The sequence below is a fragment of the Equus asinus genome, chromosome 16, assembly GCF_041296235.1.
Source record: "Equus asinus isolate D_3611 breed Donkey chromosome 16, EquAss-T2T_v2, whole genome shotgun sequence".
Lineage (NCBI taxonomy): Eukaryota > Metazoa > Chordata > Mammalia > Perissodactyla > Equidae > Equus > Equus asinus.
The window spans coordinates 43,847,984-43,868,427 of NC_091805.1; the positions used below are offsets into that span (position 1 = coordinate 43,847,984).

At 36.8% G+C, this 20,444-nt stretch overlaps 1 protein-coding gene across 9 annotated transcripts in view; it reads left to right on the forward strand.

The window, feature by feature from the left end:
- The window catches only part of RAP1A (RAP1A, member of RAS oncogene family), a 73,461-nt gene that overhangs the window by 44,749 nt on the left and 8,268 nt on the right, over positions 1-20,444 (forward strand). For 7 of the 9 annotated variants that reach the window (XM_070487032.1, XM_014837242.3, XM_070487034.1 and 4 more), the window contains 4 exons: positions 9,234-9,317; positions 13,905-13,973; positions 16,067-16,123; positions 18,790-18,930. In XM_070487032.1, coding sequence (XP_070343133.1) covers positions 9,261-9,317; positions 13,905-13,973; positions 16,067-16,123; positions 18,790-18,930 — 324 coding nt within the window. In that variant the 5' untranslated portion in view covers positions 9,234-9,260. Of the gene's footprint in view, positions 1-6,652; positions 6,736-9,233; positions 9,318-13,904; positions 13,974-16,066; positions 16,124-18,789; positions 18,931-20,444 lie in introns of those variants that run through there. The other 2 variants (XM_070487036.1, XM_014837243.2) reach the window with 2 other exon arrangements.

Genomic DNA, 20,444 nt, shown 5'->3' on the forward strand with positions numbered 1-20,444 from the left:
GAGTTATGTTAAAATATAATCATGATTTTGTAATTGCCTAGTTTTCCCTTTAGTTCTGTCAACTATTGCTGTATATATTTTGCCTTGTATTTTAATTTATTTTTTCCTATTGAATATTTATTAATGTAATTACTGATGTATTTGGATTGTCTTACATCTTTCCATTTAATTTGTCCATCTGTTCTTTGTTCCTTTATTTTTCCTTCTTTCTGTTTTTAGTTATCAAACTGTTCCAAAATTTAGGGGCTTAAAACAATAACCGTGTGTTATCACTCTTAGTTTCCTGAGTATGGAATTAGGGAGCGGCTCAGCTGGGTGGATCTGGCCTAAGGTCTCTCAGGGTGTTGCAGTCAGTTGGTGGCTCTCTGGGGTCATCTTGAATGCTTCTTTATTTACAGGTCTTGGATGGCTTAAACAGCTAGGGCTCCTCAGGCGACTCTGTCTTCTCTGTGATCTCTCCAGAGTGGCAGCTTCAGGGCAGCCTGACAGCTCTGGGCCCAAAGGCATGGCTCCCAAAAGAAAGACCCGGGAGGAAGCTCTGGCACCCTTCCTAGCTTCAGAAGTCAGACATCACTTCTGCTATGTTTTATTTACTAATCCCACCCTTATTCAAGGAGAGGAGAATGTGTTTTTCCTCTCTAGAAGCTTTTTTGAATTTATCTTCACCTTTAGTGGTTTGAAATTTCGATTACAATATGTTCAGTTGTGAATCTCTGATGATGATGATGATGATGATGATGATGATGATGATGATTGGCATTCATTGGCTGCTGTAAGTCTGAAGATTCCTAATTTACCTCTGGAAGTGTCCTTTGATTATTTCTTTGGTTCTTATTTACCTCTGGGAGTGTCCTATTATTTCTTTGGTTCTTCTGTTCTGTTTCCAGACTTCCTGTCAGATAGCTGGTAGAACTTTGGGATTTATCCTTTGACCTGTTTCTTTCATACATTCCATCTCTCTCTCCTCTTGTTCTGCACTCTTTGGGTGGGTTCAGTATATTATAGGTTCGCTAGCTTGCTTTTCATTATATCCATTTTCCTCCTCAGCCCATCTACTGAACTTTTGTTTTGATGGTCATATTTTTATTCCCTGAGACTCCAATGTGTCTTTTACATAGACTTGCTAACTTCAAGTTTCAAGTTTCTTTCAAGTTCAAGTTTCTTTAAGGATATTACATTTATTTTATGGTCTTTTATGGGCCGTCTTAACTCTATTTTCTTTGGTTTTTGTTCTGCTTTTTGAATTTATTGCCTCTGTCAAATTGCTTCCCTCAAATCTGTGATGAGTTGTCTGCTCTTTTTGAGAATCCCTGTTGGCCTCTCCTATCTGCAGGAGCTTATCTCCTTTCAATGTGGGAAGGGGTAGGAAGTGCTGTTGGGCTGGGTGTGCCTAGTTTTAGAGGGTGAAAACTAATTTATAAACTTCATTTACAAGTACGTTATGTCTGATCACTTTGTCTCTATATACCTCCTCCCGCTAAGGTACTAGCCTGAGGAGAACAAGGAGAGAAAGTATTAAGGAAGAGATTCTCTCAATGAGATAATGTGATTTCATGTTACAAAAAATTGAATTTCTGTTATGATGTCCTATGAAGAACATTGTTCTTTATTTTAGAGAGTTAAATCTTACCATGATTTCCGTGGTCTGGTTGTGCAGGAGAAACTATTTCATCTTATAATTAGTTTACGTATTTAAAAACAGAAACAACAAAGTTGGGATTGATTTACATCACAAAGACAATCACGTTATGTTATTTTGTGAAATTTAGAAGCAGTTCTGCTGAAGGAAGAATGAAAAAATTGTTATAACTTAGACTATAATGTTAGGGACTCAAGATTGACTTAAAATTTAAACATAGTGTAATGTTTATTCTTGTCCTCCTTATTTGTCAGGGACTCTTAACCAGAGTGAGAAATTTTCTGGTGCTGTGTTGGGAGTACAGGGCACAAGAGATTTCCATAAAAAGGCATGGGATTTGCTTTGGAAGAACATAGTGGTTTTCTAACTTGGCAGTAATGAGTTAGAACTAACCCCCTTTAAAAATAAAATATTAATCCACATTATTCCATATTGGGTATTTGTGTGGGTGTGTTTTCTTATCTGAGCTATATTATTCTTGTTTTTGCATGTGTGTATATGTGCGTGCATTCATAACCCATGGTATTTGTTAGGTGTAAAGAAAATAATTTTCTACACATACAGTGTATTGAAAAATAACTTTGGGACTTCAATATCTTACCACTTGAGTTGAGGAACAGGGGCCAAATATTTTGTTGTTGCAGAATACTCAAAATAATTTGGCCCTGTCTGAGTGCCTTCCCCAAATTCTATTGCCCTACGAGGCAGTTTGGGTAGTATAAATGAGCCTTGCTATATTAGGATTCCCTCTTGAAAGATATACATTTTTGGATTAGAGAGATGATGAATTCGCATCTTGTTAAAATGACAACAGTCCCAGACTAACAATCACTTTGGGTCTGGAAAGGGGGATACAGGTATGGAGATCTGTCTAGATGAAATATATGCTCCTATGTTTAACAGTTAGTACTTTTCATAGAAACGAGACAACCACCTGATACAGATAGAGGTATAGGATGACTAGTGTCCAGCACAAACCTTTCGCACCTCACTTTTTCTGTCCATCTACATAGTAAAATGTGGTTGTTTCTCGGGCTCAGTTCTTAGCTTTCTTCTATGTTTGCTGAATAAATTCTCCTTGCTTGCTCTCATCTGCTGTGGCTTCAACTACCATCTTTTAAGTCTATACCTCTAACTTCCAGACGTGGATTTTTAAATATCTATGAGGTGTCTCTACGTGCTTTTCCCATAGGAATCTCAAACTTAATTTTTGCAGAAAGTATTAACTTGCTTTTTAAACCTCCTTTTGTATTTCCTGTCTTAATTGGAGTTATACTACCAGCCACCTAATTTGCCCAAGCTAGATATCTAGGAGTTACCCTTGACTCTTCTTCATTTCCCTTAATAACCTCTAATCACCTACAGAGTCCTTCAGAAATTTACCTTCAGAAAACCACTGTCCCCTTTTCAGCCCTAGTGCTACTGTACGGATCTGTATTATTTCCCACCTGAGCTGTTACAGTAGCTTCCTCTACTCTCTGCTTCTAGTCTCTCTTCCTTAAGTCTGTTTTGTATACTGTTATCAGTTATCTTTCCAGAATACTTATCTGTTACTTTTTTCTTAAACGAAAAAAAAAGAAGACTTTTCGCCCCATTGTTTACTAGATGAAACATAAACTCTTTAACATGGCTAATGCCTTTCCAGGCATAACCTAGTCTCCTTACCCAGCTTCATTTTCTATACCTTCTTTTTAAACCCAGTGTTCTAGCCATACCGAACTATGTGGTATTCCCTGAATCTTCTGTGCTTCATGGTTTAGAGTATCTGCTCAAGCAGTTTCTTCTTAGAATCCCCTGCCTTATGTACCTGGAACATTTCTGTTCAGTTTTTCACTTAGCTCTTATGTACCCTCCGTTGAAAAACTATCCTGGACTCCCTTCTCTTCCTCCATCCCTCCCCAGCCCTTTAATCTTGTCTCTGTAATGGCTTTGTTCACATCATATTGTAGTTATTTTTCCTTCCTCTGTGAGCTCCTTGAGGATGGGAAACATACGCTTTTCATTTTTGTGTCCCTGGTACCTAGTGTAGAACTGGTACCTGAGACATTGTAAATGTTTGGTTCAGAACAATACTTGCTATCATATCTATTGCATAGTCTACTAGTTTATCCTCACTGTGTTTCTTAGTTCAGGCTTCTATAACAAATTACCATAGACTGGGTGGTTTAAACAACAGATTTATTGTTTACAGTTCTGGAGGCTGAGAAGTTCAAGATGAAGGCTCTGGCACATCAGAGGTCTGGTGAGGGCCTGCTTCCTGGCTTATAGATGGTTATTATCTTGTATCCTCACATGGCAGAGAGCAGAGAATAGCAATCTCTTGGGACTCATAAGGGCACTAATCCCATTCATGAGGGCTCTGCCCTTATGACTTCGTCTAATTCTGATCACCTCTCAAAGGCCCACCTCTTAATACCATCACATTGGAGGAAGGATTTCAACATAAGAATTTATGGGGGATACATTTGTTTCATAATACTGTGTAGGTAACTGGTATTCTGAGAAATTTCCCTTTCTTCCCCCTATTGAATTTTCTGAAATTAAATCTATTGAGCTATAATTTACATGTAATAAAGTACACCTACTTTAAATTTACAGGTCAATAAATTTTAATAAATTATACACCCATGTAACCACTACCACAATTAAGGTAATTTCCAGATGATTTCCATCACCCAGAGAAGTTCCCTTATACTCCTTCATAGTCATCATGCCCTGCCACCACTGGTCCCCAGCAGCTTTCTCGCACTTTAACTTACTTCTGTGTTTTCTAAAATTTTATGTAAGTGAAATCATACAGTATTTACTGTTTTGTGTCTGGCTTATTTTGCTGAGCATGTTTTTGAGATTCATTCACGTTGTTGCTTCTATCAAGAGTTCATTGCTATTTATTACTGAATAGTATTCTGTTGATTGGATATACCACCATTTATTTGTCCATTCACCTCTTGATGGATACTTGGGTAGTTTCTAGGTTTTGGCTATTATGAACAAAGTGAACAAAGATAAGAGTTGAAGTTCATTTTTTTCCAACTTGACTTGTTGAAAAGACTTCTTTTACACACTGAATTACTTTTGTCCCTGTGTTAATGATCTATTCCTGTGTAACAGATGAACCCAATCTTACTGGCTTAAAACAACAATAATCACTTAGCATCTGTCAGTTTCTGTGGATCAGGGATTTGGGAGTGGCTTGGCTCAAAGGTTCTGGTTCATGGTCTCATGAGGCTACAATCATCTGAATTAAGACTTGACTAAAACTACAAGAAATGCTTCAAAGCTGGCTCTCTTACATGGTTGGCAAGTTGGTGCTACATTGGTAGGAGGCCTCAGTTCCTCTTCAGATGGGCCTCTCTGAAAGACTGGTTAAGTGTCCTCATGACATGATCAGTGACTTCTCTTGGAGGGAATGGTCCCAGAGATCATGGTACAAGCTGCACTGCCTTTTAGGAGCTTATCTTGGAAGTCACATATTGTCACTTCTCCCATATTCTGTTGGTCACACAACCAGTCTTGATTCAGCATGGGAGGAAACTACACAGGATATGAATAGTAAGAGCGGACAACACAAGTTACGAATACCAGGACGCCAGTATCATTGGGGGCCATCTTAGAGGATGGAGTACCACAGACCTTTTTGTCAAAAATGAAGTGAACATATATGTGTAGTTTTACTTCTAGATTTAACTTGGTTCCACTGATCTATGTTTGTCCTTACACCAATTTGACACTGTCTTTATTACCGTATGTCTTGAAATCCAGTAGTGTAAAACTTTTTCTTTTGCAAAACTGTTAGCTGTTCTATTTGAGTTTTCGTATAAATGTTAAAACATCTTGTCGTTTTCTACAAAGAAGAGACCTGCTGATTGGGATTACATTGAGTCTGTAGATCAATTTGGAGAGAATTGACAGCTTAACAATAATATGTACATATCTTAATATAGTACGGCATATCTCTCTAAGTCCTTAATTTCTCTCAGCCGTGTTTTGTAGTTTCATTATACCAGTTTTGCACAAATTTTGTTAAATTCATCTCTTAAGTCATTTATTTCTTGTTGAATGCTAGTGTAAATGGTATTGTTTAAATTTCATTTTTCAGTTCCTTGCTGGTATGTAGAAATACAGTTGCTCTTTTTAATCAACCTTTTATCCTGAAACCTTGCTAAATTTACTTATTAGTCTCGTAGCTTTTCTGCATATTCCTTAGGATCTTTTGTGTACAAGATCAAGTCATATGTGAATAGACAGTTTTACTTCTTCCTTTTGCATAGGTTAGAACTTACTATACCTAGCTTAGTACAATGTTGAATAGAAGTGGTAAGAGTGGACATATTGGTAGACGAAAAAGAAAAACCATATGATACCAATAGATGCAGAAAAAATATTTGAAAGAAATCCAACATCCATTCCTGAGAGCTCATGTAAACAGAAGCTCATAGGAATGTAAAAGGGCATAAAGAAGACCTGAAATCAAAAAAACGTTTGAGAACAATCTCACTAGAGTAACCTAAAATGCTAACTGCTTAGAATAGGTAGGGATTCGTAATCTAGGGTCTCCAACGCTTGTGTAGAAAAAAATATATACATCTTTATTTTTCACTAAGCTCTAAATGAAATTTAGTATTTGTGTCTATTTGAATCTAGGTAACAGACTACAGTAGTGATATTAGCAGCTACTGTGACTTTGTCACCAGTAAATGGTTACTTTTACCTTTTGTATCTTTAGTTAAAGTTTGTTTCTTGAAGACAACATATGGTTAGGTCTTGCTTTTTTATCTTGCCTTTGAATTGGAATGCTGGAACATTGGAATTGATGATTTACATTTAATGTAATGATGTGGTTGCCTTTTAATTCTACCATCCTGTTATTTGTTTTGTATTTCTCCCATCTTTTCTTTCTTCTTTTTTGCTTGTTTGTATTTTTCCTATTGTCTTCTGGATGAATTGAATTTTTTAAGTATTCCATTTTATCTCAGCTGTTGGCTTATTAGCTTTGTCTCTTATTTTTTTTCAGTGGTTGCTCTAGGATTTACAATATGGGTCTTTAACATCTGACAGTTTACCTTCAAATACTATTATAGTACTCCAGAGATAATGTAAGAACCTTGAACAATAATACTTCCAGTTCCCTTCTTTTCTTGTGCTGTTATTTTAGTATATTTTACTTTTACATGTATTGTAAACTCTGTAGTACATTGTTATTATTTTTGCTTTAAGTGTTCAAAAAAGTCTCGTAGATTTACTCTCACCCCCCATTTCTGGGTCTTTTTATTCCTTTAGTAATCTTCATTCCTTTGTGTAGATCAAGTTTCCATCTGTTATCGTTTTCTTCCACCTGAAGAACTTCCTTTGCTTTTTTTAAGTGTGTGCTGGTGAACTTTTCCCCCCAAGTTTCCTTTTTTTTTTTTTGATCTGAAAAAAAATCTTTATTTCAGTTTCATTTTTGAAGGATATATTCATTGTATTTAGCATTCTAGGTTGGTCATTTTTTTCCTTAAGCGTTTTAAAGATGTTTCATTTTCTTTTGTCTTGCATAGCTTCTCAAGAAGTCTGTACATTTTCTTAACTTTGTTCCTCTGTATCTAAACTTTTCCCTCTGGCTTCTTGTAAGATTTTCTCTTTTTGACAACTTTTCAGGAATTTGATTATTGTACCTTGTACTTTTCTTTGTGTTTATACTGAGGAGAGGACTCATTGAGTCTTTTGAATCTATGGATTTACCGTTTTTATCAAATTTGGAAATATTTTATTATTTATTCAAATACCCCTCCCTGTGCCCCCTTCCAGTTACACATACGTTAGCCTGCTTGATAGCTTGATATTGTCCTGTGGTTCTCTTCTTTTTTCTTCTTTTATTTTTCTTCTTTCTTCTTTTCTCCCTCCCCCTTCTGTTTTTCCCCCCTCTTTCTCCTCTTCCTTATCACCTTTTTTCTATCTGCATCTCAGTTCCTCTGGAATTTCCTTCTGCCGTTTTTAATATATTGTTATTCCCATACAGTGATTGTTTTTGAACATTAGGAGTTTGTTTTGGTTCTTTTTTATGTCTACTATTTCTCTTTTCATTGTGTTTTCCTTTAAATCTTGAGCACATTTATAATAATGGTTTTAGAGTCCTTATTATCTAATTCCATTGTCTCATTTCTGGGACTCTTTCACCTGACTCATTTCACCCTGGTTTCAGGTCCCATTTTCTTTCTTTGTCATATGTCTGTTACTTTTGCTTGGATGCTATGGACATTGTAAATGTTATGTTGTTGAATGGTGGAATTTTTTAAATTTTAATTATTATTATTATTATTATTATTTTGATTCTTTTAAAGAGTTTTTGACTTTGTTCTCACAGGCAGTTGAGATACCTGTGGATCCGCTCGGTCCTTTTGAGGATTGTTTTTGAGCTTTTTAGGAAGCATCTAGAGTATCTTTTACTCTAGGGCTTGTTTGCCTCTGCTGCTAAAGTATGCATCTTCTGGCCTTCCAGGTGAATTGCCTGTTTTTTAGCAAGGAGGACTTCTCTGGTCAGAACCCCAGTATTTCCGAGCACTCTGGGAATAGTTCAGCTATAAATCTCTGTTTATTGCTCACCGTGCCTCATTCTGCACACCAGCTTGGTTTTTGGCTACAGACTCAAGTGGACCCCTGTACAGATTTCTGGAATTTTCTGTGCATAACTCCCTCTTCTCTGGTATACTTCTGTTCTCTGCTTGAGTTCTTCCTCCTTGCACCGCAGTCTGAAAAGTGCCTCCAGGCCGAAAGCCAGGGCAATTGTAGGTCTCACTTCATTTCCTTCTCACCTCTCAGAGATGACAGTCCTATACTGTTTGTTGTCCAATGTCGGAAAACAGTTGTGTCATATATTTTGTTTTATGTTTTAGCTGTTTACTGTGGGATGGAAAGTTCATTCCTACTTAATCCATCATGGCCATTGAAAATTCTTTCCTGTTTTTACCTTTTAAGATAACCATGGAGATAAAAAATAAAGTTTTTAGTCCTTTTTGTCCTCTCTCTAGTAATTTGGGCCTCGTGAAATGTATCACTAACATCTACCGATAGAGTTTTAACAACTTCATCCATAATCTCCCATTCCTATCCTAATAATTTTCGAGGTAACATTTTACATGGTTCAGCTATAATACAGTAATGAACAAAACAGTGTAGAATTACTGTATGATATTTTAAACAAAATAACATGTACATTATATTAAAGCTCATGAGTGAACTTTACAAAAAAGTATGTAAGGTGTTTAAATAATAGCTTCGTAAAGAATTGGGTTCATGATTGTAGTTATAAGACAACTCCTAGTTGTAATCATCTTATTTTCTGATCAAACACTCTTAGAAGTGACACGAACGGGCTAATGATTGTTGCCTGGTCAAAGATGATCTTTAATGAATTAAAATGCCTGGCACTAGTTGTATAAACTTATTTTCAAATCTGCATGGTTTTGCTTTGTAGCCTTTGTCTTCTTCTTGATAGCCTTAAGGGAAAAGGCAAACAAAAAACCAAAATCTTGTATTATTTCATGTAACAGTTGTATACTCTTAAGCTATTCTTAATATGTTTATTGATCTTTGATTTTTATTTATTTATTTTCAGATTGTCAGTATTTAAACAGACTACATCATGCGTGAGTACAAGCTAGTGGTCCTTGGTTCAGGAGGCGTGGGGAAGTCTGCTCTGGTAAGTTAGCCACCTAATTATAACTAACTACTACAGTACAAGAAGAACATTGATATTTGCTTGCTTGAAAACTTCTAGTCACTAAAGAGAAAAGGTGGCAGTATTTTATTTCGAGGGAAGATTGGCCCTGAGCTAACATCACTGCCAATCCTCCTCTTTTTGCTGAAGAAGACTGGCTTTGAGCTAACATCTGTGCCCATCTTTCTCTACTTTGTATGTGGGGCGCCTGCCACAGCATGGCTTGACAAACAGTGTGTACGTCCACACCTGGGATCCGAACCTATAAACCCCAGGCCACCAAAGCAGAATATGCGAACTTAACCTCTACAGGTGGCAGTATTTTTTATATGCCTAGTGTTTAGCCCACAGGGAACAGGGATTCATTCAGTGACCATGGATGTGCAGTTTTATAATAGTGGCTCATTCATTCTTTCCTTTACCAAATATTTTTTGGCTACCTCAATATGTCAAACTCTGGTGTTCATGATTCAAAAAGGAATAAGATTGTTCTCTTTTTTTTTTTTTTGAGGAAGATTAACCCTGACCTAACTGCTGCCAATCCTCCTCTTTTTGCTGAGGAAGACTGGCCCTGAGCTAACATCTGTGCCCATCTTCCTCTACTTTATATGTGGGACGCCTACCACAGCATGGTGTGCCAAGCGGTGCCATGTCTGCACCTGGGATCCGAACCGGCAAACCCTGGGCCGCCAAAGCGGAACGCACACACTTAACCACTGCGCCATCACGCCGGCCCCCAGATTGTTGTCCTTTTTAAGAAACTTACATTCCACTGGGGAAGACTGATTATTACAGCTACAAGTGAAGCAAATCCTCCCCTACCCCCACCCCGGACTTAGGTGGAATGAAGGTAGTTTTTTGTGGACACGTTGTGCTCATGTAGTAAATATGTATTGAGCTTCTACAGCTTGAGACTCTAGGGTTACAGCAGTGAACAGAAACAGGCACAGTCCCCCGTGGAGCTTGCGTTATAGTGCAGGAGATGTAATGAAGACATAATTAAACAAAGACCTACCTGATTATTATTGTGAGAGAGAGACTTTGAAAGAAAAGTACAGATTGTTAAGAAAGCGTCCTAAACCTGAATTAGCATTTGAACTGAGAAAAAGGTCACAATTGCTGGGGCAGGAGTGAATAGGGAGCAGAGTGGAGGGAAATGAGGTGAGAAGTAGGCAGAGCCAGATCATGACTGGAAGGCCATGTGAGAACTTGGAACTTAGTCCTAATGACAAGAAGGAGCCATTGAAGGGAGGGGGGTGACAGAATTAGATAAATGTTTTAAAGAGATCACATTGACTGCTCTATGTAGAGTAATTTAGAAGAGAGACAGACTGGATGTGGGAGACAAGTTGGGAGTTATTACGTGACAGAATTAGATATTTGTTTTAAAGCGAGCACGTTGACTGCTCTGTGTAGAATAATTTAGAAGAGAGACAGAGTGGGTGTGGAAGACAAGTACGGAGTTAATGTAGTACCCCAGATTATAGTTTCTGGAAGCTTAGATTAGAGCCATGGCAGTGAAAAAGAGAAAAGTAGATGTTTCAATAACTAAATAGGAGGTACAAGTGACATAATTTAATGTTGGATTGGTGTGGGGACTAGGAGAGAAGGAACTGTCAAGGATGACTCCAAACTCTCTAGTTGAGCTGCTAGTTTCATGGATAAACTATTTAAGTAAAAGCAAACACTGGAGAATGAGCAGATTTGGGAGTGAAAATGAAGAGTCATGTCAAATTTGATATGTTTGTGGAGTTGGCCCAGTGGCGTAGTGGTTAAGTTTATGCGCTCTGCTTCGGTGGCCCAGGGTTCGCAGGTTCAGATCCTGGGCGTGGCACTAGCACCACTTGTCAAGCCATGCTGTCACAGCATCCCACATAAAATAGAGGAAGATTGACAACAGATGTTAGCTCAGGGCCAATCTTCCACAAAAAGATAAAAAATAAAGCCAATTTGAGATGTTCAAATAAATACATCAAATAAACAATTGGGTCTTCAAGATAATAGCTTAAAAGAGAGACTTGGATATGATTTGGGGTGCCATGAATATATCAGTGGTATTTGATTTCATGGGAATTATGTTACTGTGAGGAATGTCAATTAGTACCTCTGCAGTGAATGTTTGAGAATATCTGTCATTTTAAATGCACGTAATTTCAATTCAGCAAGTCCCTTCATGGAAGTTTATCTCACACGTAAGTTTGCGTGTACAAAATGACATGGTCAAGGATATCCATTGCAGCATTCTTTACAGTGTCAAGAGTCTGGAAACAACCTAAATGCCTACCAGTGGGGCTAGTTAAGTTTTTAATAGAAATTTTGAGTAGAATACTACATAACCATTAAAAAGAATACGGTGGCTCAACATATACTGATATGTACTGATATCCAAAATACATTATTTGGAGAGGAAAAAAGTACCCAACACTGTAGACTGCCATTTATGTTTTTTTAAAAAGGGAGAGCGAGGGGGGAGATACTATAAAATGCGTAGACTATCTCTGCAAGGTTAAACAAGCTACAGGTAACGTATCGGTTACTTTGGGAGTAGAATTGGGTAGCTGGGAACGAAGGTCGTAGATAGAATTGTTTACTTCTGCATACTCTTTAATGACTTTTGCATTTTGTCCTATGTCCATGAATTTTACCTTTTTAAAAATAAAAATCCATAGAAATGAATGGGTTGTCTAGGGAGAGACTAGAGAGAGAAGAGAACAACTCAGGATTGATCTCTCAGTACCTCTCAGCCTTCCAAGAGTACGTAGAATTGAAGGATACCGTGTAGAAGAATATATCTTGTACTGCTCAGAAGTTAGAAGTCAAGTAAAGAAGAGGAAAGAGATGATCTGGGAACATGGAGGTAGCCGGGCTTGATAAAAGCAGCTTCAGTGAGGTGATGGTGCCCTAACCACCCTGGGTGAGAGCTGAGGAAATGGAACCACTGTTGTAGACAGTTGAAGAAGTTCGATTATGAGAGGGAACAGAGAAAGGAGGAGAAGCTGGAGGGATCATGGAGTTAAGGGAGGTCTTTGTTTTAGGGTGAGAGAGAGTAGAGCATGTTTGTATGCTGGAGGCAATAATCCAGTGAAAAGGAAAATGATGATATAGGAGAGGAAGGGAATAATTGTTACAGAAAAGACAATAGTAGGTGAGGAAGGAAGGAGAGGATCCAGTAGGAAAACTAAAAGAATAAAATAAAAATCTATATGAATGAATGAGAGGCTGAGATTCAGAGAAGTGATGAAAGGCGGCTTTAGTAAGAATGGACTGAGAGGCGTGGGATTCTGTCTCACTTTTGTAAGTCACTTTCACATCTGGCTTATAGAAGGCACTTGGGTTCTCATCTTGGCTTGACTTCTGCATCCAATCTCTTGTGATAGTTTATCTTATATAACCTTTGGAAAACTCCACTCTAAATTTGTGAGAGAAAGGGAGTACATCATAGTATTAATAGGGAAATAGGTTTTTTCTAAATCTCTGCCCTGGACCATATTTTGAGAATCTCTGATCTGGTCTAAAGCCTATCAGGAATCTATATTAGACTTTTTCATATTTAAACTATATATAGTACCAGGAAGAGGAGGTGATTAAATCATTGATGAAAATGATGATTAAAGTTTTTGGTGTGACTGTATCCTGAGTTTCCTTTAAAGAATAGGAGCTTAGTAGGAGAAAGAAGTTTGAAGTTTACTGTATTCAAGTTAATCTATTGAGCTCAAGGTAAAATAGTGTCTAAAATACTCCTCTGGGTAATTTAACCTCAGTACTTGACCTCAGTCCACATTCTTACCTTCGCTTTTAGGCAACAGTGTGCCAGACCCTGTTTTAAAGCTGTCCGGGAGATATTTCACAATCATCTCTGTACTGCTTTTTATTTACTGAATGATAAAATACCTCGTTTCTAGTCTGTGCATATAGAAATCTTTGAGATAAAATTAGATAATCTGAAAAAGCTGTGTAGGCATTGTTTTCCAATGAAAAGAGTAAGGTTTTGGAATCAGGCAGGTGTATGTTTGAATCTCAGCTGGCAAATGAGACTACTTCTGGGGTGAATGTGAAATTTTAATATGATTATAAATTTAATATTCAGTAGGTTTTAATCTCTGTTTTTCTTTTCCCTCAAAATTAGAAAGACTGTTCCAAGAGATTTTCAAATTTAGAAGCTTTTGTCTCTCTCCTTTGAAGGCATGAGATAAAAGTTACTGTAGATACATAAAAGGGTAATAGAAGTTTAAATATTGATAAATTTTCATTTTGTAATGAATTTGAAGCTGTGCTGTTATTTGTATCTTTGTTGTATTTTAAACCCTAATAAAGTAATTATTTAACAGTGTAATGTCAGCAGCAGAACTGCTGACAGTTTTTAATGTGAGCAGCTCCTTTCATAATAATTGTATTCTTAGTTATGGATGTAAACTTACGTGAAAAATAGTGGTACTTTATATTTGCATGTTTACCCAGAATTTCACATAATTTCATTTAATCTTTATGGCTTTGTGAGGTTAAGTAACATTCAAGAGGGGTTGAGTTTTCTTTTAAGTCCTTAACTTTCCTCTGCTTTTTTTTTTCTAGACAGTTCAGTTTGTTCAGGGAATTTTTGTTGAAAAATATGACCCAACGATAGAAGATTCCTACAGAAAGGTAAAATGTGAAACTTGTGTACGCTTGCTTACAAGTAGTTCCTTATGACTTTGAAACTTGATCCATAGAATTACTTTTTTAAAAATAGTTTTGAGAAACGATACAGATGTTCTGTGTCTGTTTTTAAAAGTTTCACCAATACAAAATATTTCTCATAGAATACTGCTTAGCTGTAGAGAGCTCTGGTACTGTGCTCCGTTAACAGTGCTCTGTTACTTATTAGTAGTCTGTTCTTTAATGTACACATTTGCCTTGTGGCGAATTCTTTTAATGTGGAAAAATTACATATAAATAGTAGGTATATTTTTGATGACTCTTTTTGTAAAACTAAGATCACTTTTATCACTTTTTATGCTTGAAGTTATCCGGTGACCGAAAGTTTTTATTTTTGTTTAGTTATATAAAAACTTTAAAGAATTTCATCTTTAGATTATAAAAAATTAGATGATTGGCTTCTGTGTGATACTGTAATGGTGGACACATGTCATCACACCTTCGTCCCAACCCATAGAATGTACAACACCAAGAGCAAAGTGTCGTGCAAACTATGGACTTTGCATGATAATGATGTGTTGATGTTGGTCCATCAGTTGTAATAAATGTACCACTCTGGTTCAGGATGCTGATAGTAGGGGAAACTTGCTGGGAACAGGAGAGGGTATTTGGGAACTCTGTACTTTCTGCTCAATTTTGCTGTGAATCTGAAGCTGCTCCAAACAGTAAAGCTTATTTAAAAGAAAAAAAATTGAACAGTTGGTCTTGACAAAAATGTTTTATTTAATTATAAGACTAGGTAGCATTATGGAGAATTTTCATGATTTTATTTCCCAAGTATGTTAGAGGGGGGAGAAAGACAGTGTTATGAGAAAGACTAGTAGCCCAAGGATATATAAAACAATTAAAAAGATTAAACCTACTTTTCAACAAATAGGAAAGGATTCTTTGTTTGATGTTTTAGCATTTACCTTTACTAGTGCTATAGCTTTTATTAAATTAAGTTGCTCAGTCCGTACTGGCAGAGCAGTTTCGTTATCTGCAAATTGGAAACAAAATTGTGCTCTAGATACATTGAGAAACTACAGATCTAGTTCATTATTCATTAAACATGTGCATTTACAGATTGTGCAGGTTACCACTGTGGTCCCATACGTGTTTGGACAGTGAGTTTGTGGCACCACCAGTGGTGCTCCTCATCAGTCCCTGATCTGACAGGGAAGCAGGGTTGAAAATAGTCCTTAGGTTAATACATTTATTTTTAGAAGACAGTGTTGCTTTACTGAAATTTCCCAAAAATAAGTTGCTGGTTAAAGCTTCAACTACAAACGCAGATCTGTACTTAGAATGCTGGAGATTTAACACTTTTCTTAATCCCGTCTATGTTGAAGTTTTTCCACACAGTTGATAGTTGACACTTTCTTTAGGCCAAACTTCTCTTCTTTCATAAAACACTGGGTAAACAAAATTCAGTGTGTAAAATTTCACTTTTCCCAAAGAAGTACCTTTTTCTTAGTCTTGAAGACTATGAGTTCAGTGTTATTCATTTTAGCACTTTTGTGTTCCTTTTATCTCTTTAAATTAAAATTTTTCTCTGTATTAAATTGGGGGCACATTTTAGTAAAACTTTAACAAATTGAACGTGGTAGGTTGGCAAAATTGTCTTTATCCCAAAATCTTGTCTGTATTTTGAGCTATTTAATACTTTTGTGCTTTGTTTTCTTTGAAGATAATATAAATATGCATATTTTATACATTTTTTTCTGTTAGAACTATACCTGTTTGTTGCAGTTTTTCTTAAATTGCGGAATAGAACCATTTGCATTCTAATAATAACATAAAAATCATTACTCAGAGTTTACAGTGGTCAGAAAATAACTAAACTTGGCATTAACAGTCCTGGCTTCTATAATATTAATAGAACATGCTTGAGACCTGTTCTTCATAGTAATACCAAGTTCAGTCTCAACCAGCACAGCAGACTCCTGGAGAAAGGCTTTGTGGTTGTTAATAGGTACTTTGAGTGAAGAGCTGGGAGGAAAACAGACTAACATTTTGATGTTACTTTTTAATTCCCCTCCCCACCCCACTCCCAACAGCAAGTTGAAGTAGATTGCCAACAGTGTATGCTCGAAATCCTGGATACAGCAGGAACAGTAAGGATGTTTTCTCTCTTTTTTTTTTAATAGATTTTAATTTGTGAACTAGTTATGTCATCTGAATAGTTTCTCTGAGTAAAAGTAATCATTCTGATTAAGAACAAATTCTCTAAATATAGTGCTTCTTAAGTTTTCTTACGTGCCTGAAACCATCTATGATGTACTTAATGCCTACATATCACTATTAAATTGTATGTTGAGTTCACTTAGAGAATCTATGTGTTAAGTTTCTTCTCCCCATATTGAGGTAAGGATTATGCCATTAGTGGTTAAAAAAATGTATTTTAAATCTCAAATTTTCTGTAAGATAGGTATTTCCCTGGGTTTAAATAAGACTGTCTCTTGGCACCATAGTCATTCGTTTTATAACAATTATTTTTGCTTTTTATTAGCATTTTAAGATTTCAAGGGGCTGGTGACAGGTACATGTTTTCTGATGAAGGCAACAATCTTTAGGATTATTTTGAGCCTCATTTTTCTCATCTTTAATTGAATATAAAGACCTTAGTACATCATAGGGTGCTTGTAATGATCAAATGAGATCATGATTATAAATCACTTGGCACAATACTTGTTATGTAGTATAGCTCTGTGTATTTGCTTTTATTTTTGTCTTCATTTGTCATCACCTTTATAATTTTCTTATTAATTACTGATGATTTCCAGTTATACTGCCATAAAAAAATGCCACATTAAGCAATGTTTCTTTTCTTTTTTTCCTCCATATGCATAGACTTTCCTGTTAGGCAATTCACAGATTTAAAATAGATGGTATTGTTTAATGTTATGAGTTGTGTAAAATTCAGCACAAATTTTCCCACTATAATTTTATAAATGATGAGAAAGTTTCAGACAGTTCAAAAAAGCTTATAAGCACACTGGAGCAAATACAGTACTAATTACACTATATTTTTCCAGGCTTTTGTGGGAAAATGGATCTTGATTCCAACAGGGAGATTTGGAGCACTGAAACTATATCTTTCTTATACCAGCTGAATCAAGAGATCTGCCCCTCTTGCCACCACCGTCCCCCCCTCCCCAGCAAGTTTTCTTAGGTTTTGAATCAAGAGTAATTCCCCTGTGTTCCAAGAGACCCCAGCAGTTAAAAAGAATATTTTCCACTTCCTCTTTCACCACCTCTACACATGCGAGGGCATTCTTTTTTCTTCCTCTTATGCAAAGGAAATTTTTCCTTACTGCAGAAATCTTTCCTTTGTGCTCTCAGATGTCTTGTACTTCTCCCATCCTGGTGCTCAGCTCTGTGTTATAATTGCCTGTTAGCTTGTCTGTGTCCACAGTGCCTTGCATAAAGCTTGGAAAGTAGTTTATGCTCATCAGTCTTGTCCCAGATCACTCCTTACTCTGTGAAGATTTTTACTAACCCTCCAACACTGCTTCAGTCGGAATTCTTGGTGATTTTGGTATCCAAATAGAATCTATATGGATATTATAGATGATCCAGCACCTTGACCTTTCAGTTCCTTGACCTCCATCCTGCTTCAGCTGTTTGCACCCATGGTCTTACCCTAGACTATTCCAGGCCTTTAGACTATGTGATTACCAGTGTAACTATAATACCACCCCTAATCTCATTTTCAAGCATCCCACTCTCCAGTCACCACCTCTTGTTTTTCCATCTCACTTCCTTTCGTACCCTGCAACTTCACTGGAACCTACAGTCTGTTTATCCTAACATTTTTGATTCTCTTTCATATCCTCACCCCCTTCTTCACATTGTTTCATGTTCATAGTCTGTCATTCATAATCAAGCTGAGCATTGATACTCAGCTCCCTTTACTTTCAGCAGCCTCTGACTCAGTTGATCACTATCCTTTTCTGTAAAAATTTTACTCATTTGGCTTCCAAGAAACAGCACTTGCTTGGTTGTCTCTCTGTGTCATTGGTTATTTCTAAATCTCCTGTCCTGATTCTTCTTCATCTCCCAACCTCTTAATGTTGGAGGGCCTAAGGGTTCAGTGCTTGGACATTTCTTTTGTTTTCTTTTTTCTTTGTTTTTTTTTTTTACAGAATTCTCATCTTTGACTTGAAAAAACTTCTTTTCTTTTTGGTGAGGAAGATTGGCCCTGAGCTAACATCTGTTGCCAATCTTCCTCTTTTTTTTCCTTCCCCAGTACCTAGTTGTATATCCTAGTTGTAGGTCATTCTAGTTCTTCATGAGGGACACAGCTACAGCATGGCATGATGAGTGGTGTGTAGGTCTGTGCCCAGGATCCAAACCAGTTTACCCAGGGCCGCCAGAGCGGAGCATGTGAACCCAACCACTTGGCCATGGGTCTGGGCCCTGGACTTTTCTTCTCCAACAGCTTTATCTTGGAGATATCTTTAGTATCATCAAAATAACTTAATTAAGATCTCTATATAAAAAGGAATTATATAGTTTTTCTAAATCTCACAAAAGCAAATTCAAGTGGTTAAGATTTCACTTCTAAGTCTACAGTTCATTGTCGCTGTTTTTAGTCACCTAAGTAGGGAACAGGAACATTCACCTCAGAGTTTCTAGAAGCTATGTGTTATGTCTTATGTTTTCTGTTATGCTAGCATGCAATAAAAAATTTAGTAGCTCACTTGTGATTATTCTGATTTAAATTGTTCCAATATGCGTTCAGGAAATCATATTTATAATTGCCTGTTTTTTATTATAGGAGCAATTTACAGCAATGAGGGATTTGTATATGAAGAATGGCCAAGGGTTTGCACTAGTATATTCTATTACAGCTCAGTCCACATTTAATGACTTACAAGACCTGAGGGAACAGATTTTACGGGTTAAGGACACAGAAGATGTAAGTACTTTTCTCTCTATAAGACATGCTGCCATCTCTCTGTGACCAAATAAAACGTGTTTTCTCTCTGTCAGTAGGGGATTTGGAAGGTATCTCCCACATGCCTAAAAGAGCCTATGTGACCAAAAAAATGTTACAACTTTCTAACCCTACAGATTATATGCTGAGATGGTTAGAAAAGGAGGACGCGTATGATAAAGTGCTCATTGTGCTGTGTGGGTAATAAGTGCAGTGGAGGAGAAGAGGAGTTGAAGGGCACTTGGCAGACGGGGTCAGACTGAAGCTGAGCTTTGGAAGGCGGCAGTTATGTCAGAAACAGTGTTCAAAGAACGTCATAAAGAACCATAATGGTGTGTCCCTATTTATAAAATTCCCTCGGTATAGTTTTTACTCAAGACAGTTTTTTCCTTTGAATTATGTTAAAGATTTTGATGAACTGGGTTTTTATATTTTTAGTTTTTATTTTTATTTTAGAACTCTTTATTTAATGAATAGCGTCATTGTTGTGTGTTTTTCTTTTTGCAAAGATGAAGTGTATGCTTTTCATGCTCATCCCAGCTTAGAGCTACAGAGAGTTCCTTTTCAGTAGTATAAATTAGTATATAAAGTTTCGTTTGTACCTTTTTTTCTGTTTTTGTGTGTTCTTTCTCATTATAATGGGAACATACGTACCTGCTCAGGACCTTAACCTTGGGTAGTATTGTAGGCGAGAGGGATTTATAACTTTGTGACTCATGACCAACCATAACCTAATGAATAGTTCTCTTCCTTCCCATGACTAATTTATCTAAGAGAGTTCTGTTTTCATAGGCAATTACATGCAAATTACTGAACGCTGGCAATATTAATCCATTTATCCCAAGTAATAAACTAAAAAAAGATGGCGTTATAGATACCTAGTGTTCTTTATCTAACTCGTGATAATTGCTTATTTTAGGTACAAGATTTACCACATCCCTTAAATTCTTTCTTTTGTATAGTGTCCATCACCTCACAAACAAGTGACTGTTGTCTGGACACCTTTTAACTAAGGACATTATACCATTTGTCAGTGACCTGTTTTATTGGAAGTAGGGAGTTGTGGATGGACATAGCCAAGCATTTCTGGTTTAGAGAAAAAGGGAAGACGTACCTGCTTTATGGCTTTATTTTTATTGTTAATCCTCCTCAGCATCTCACCTAAACTGGTCTTCAGATCTACGTGTCAAATGTAGAAGTAGAGCCTATTACTGTATTGGTCTTGCCACTACTTTTGGCATTTGTTGGACGTGTGAGATGAAGCACTTAAACCACAGGTCGGCCCAGTGAATGCCTTTTTCTCTGCATTGCAGGAGGTTCCTTTTTCCTTCAGATTTTCCTACTTGAAAGTTCAGCTATTAATAGTAGTCCACATGAGAATTTTGGGATTATATTCTTAAAATAAGTTCGCAGATTAACATAGTAGAGTCTCTTCCATATTTTTTGCTATCTCTTCCCCCTCCATCTACCCTCTTCCCCCCAACACACATAGATAT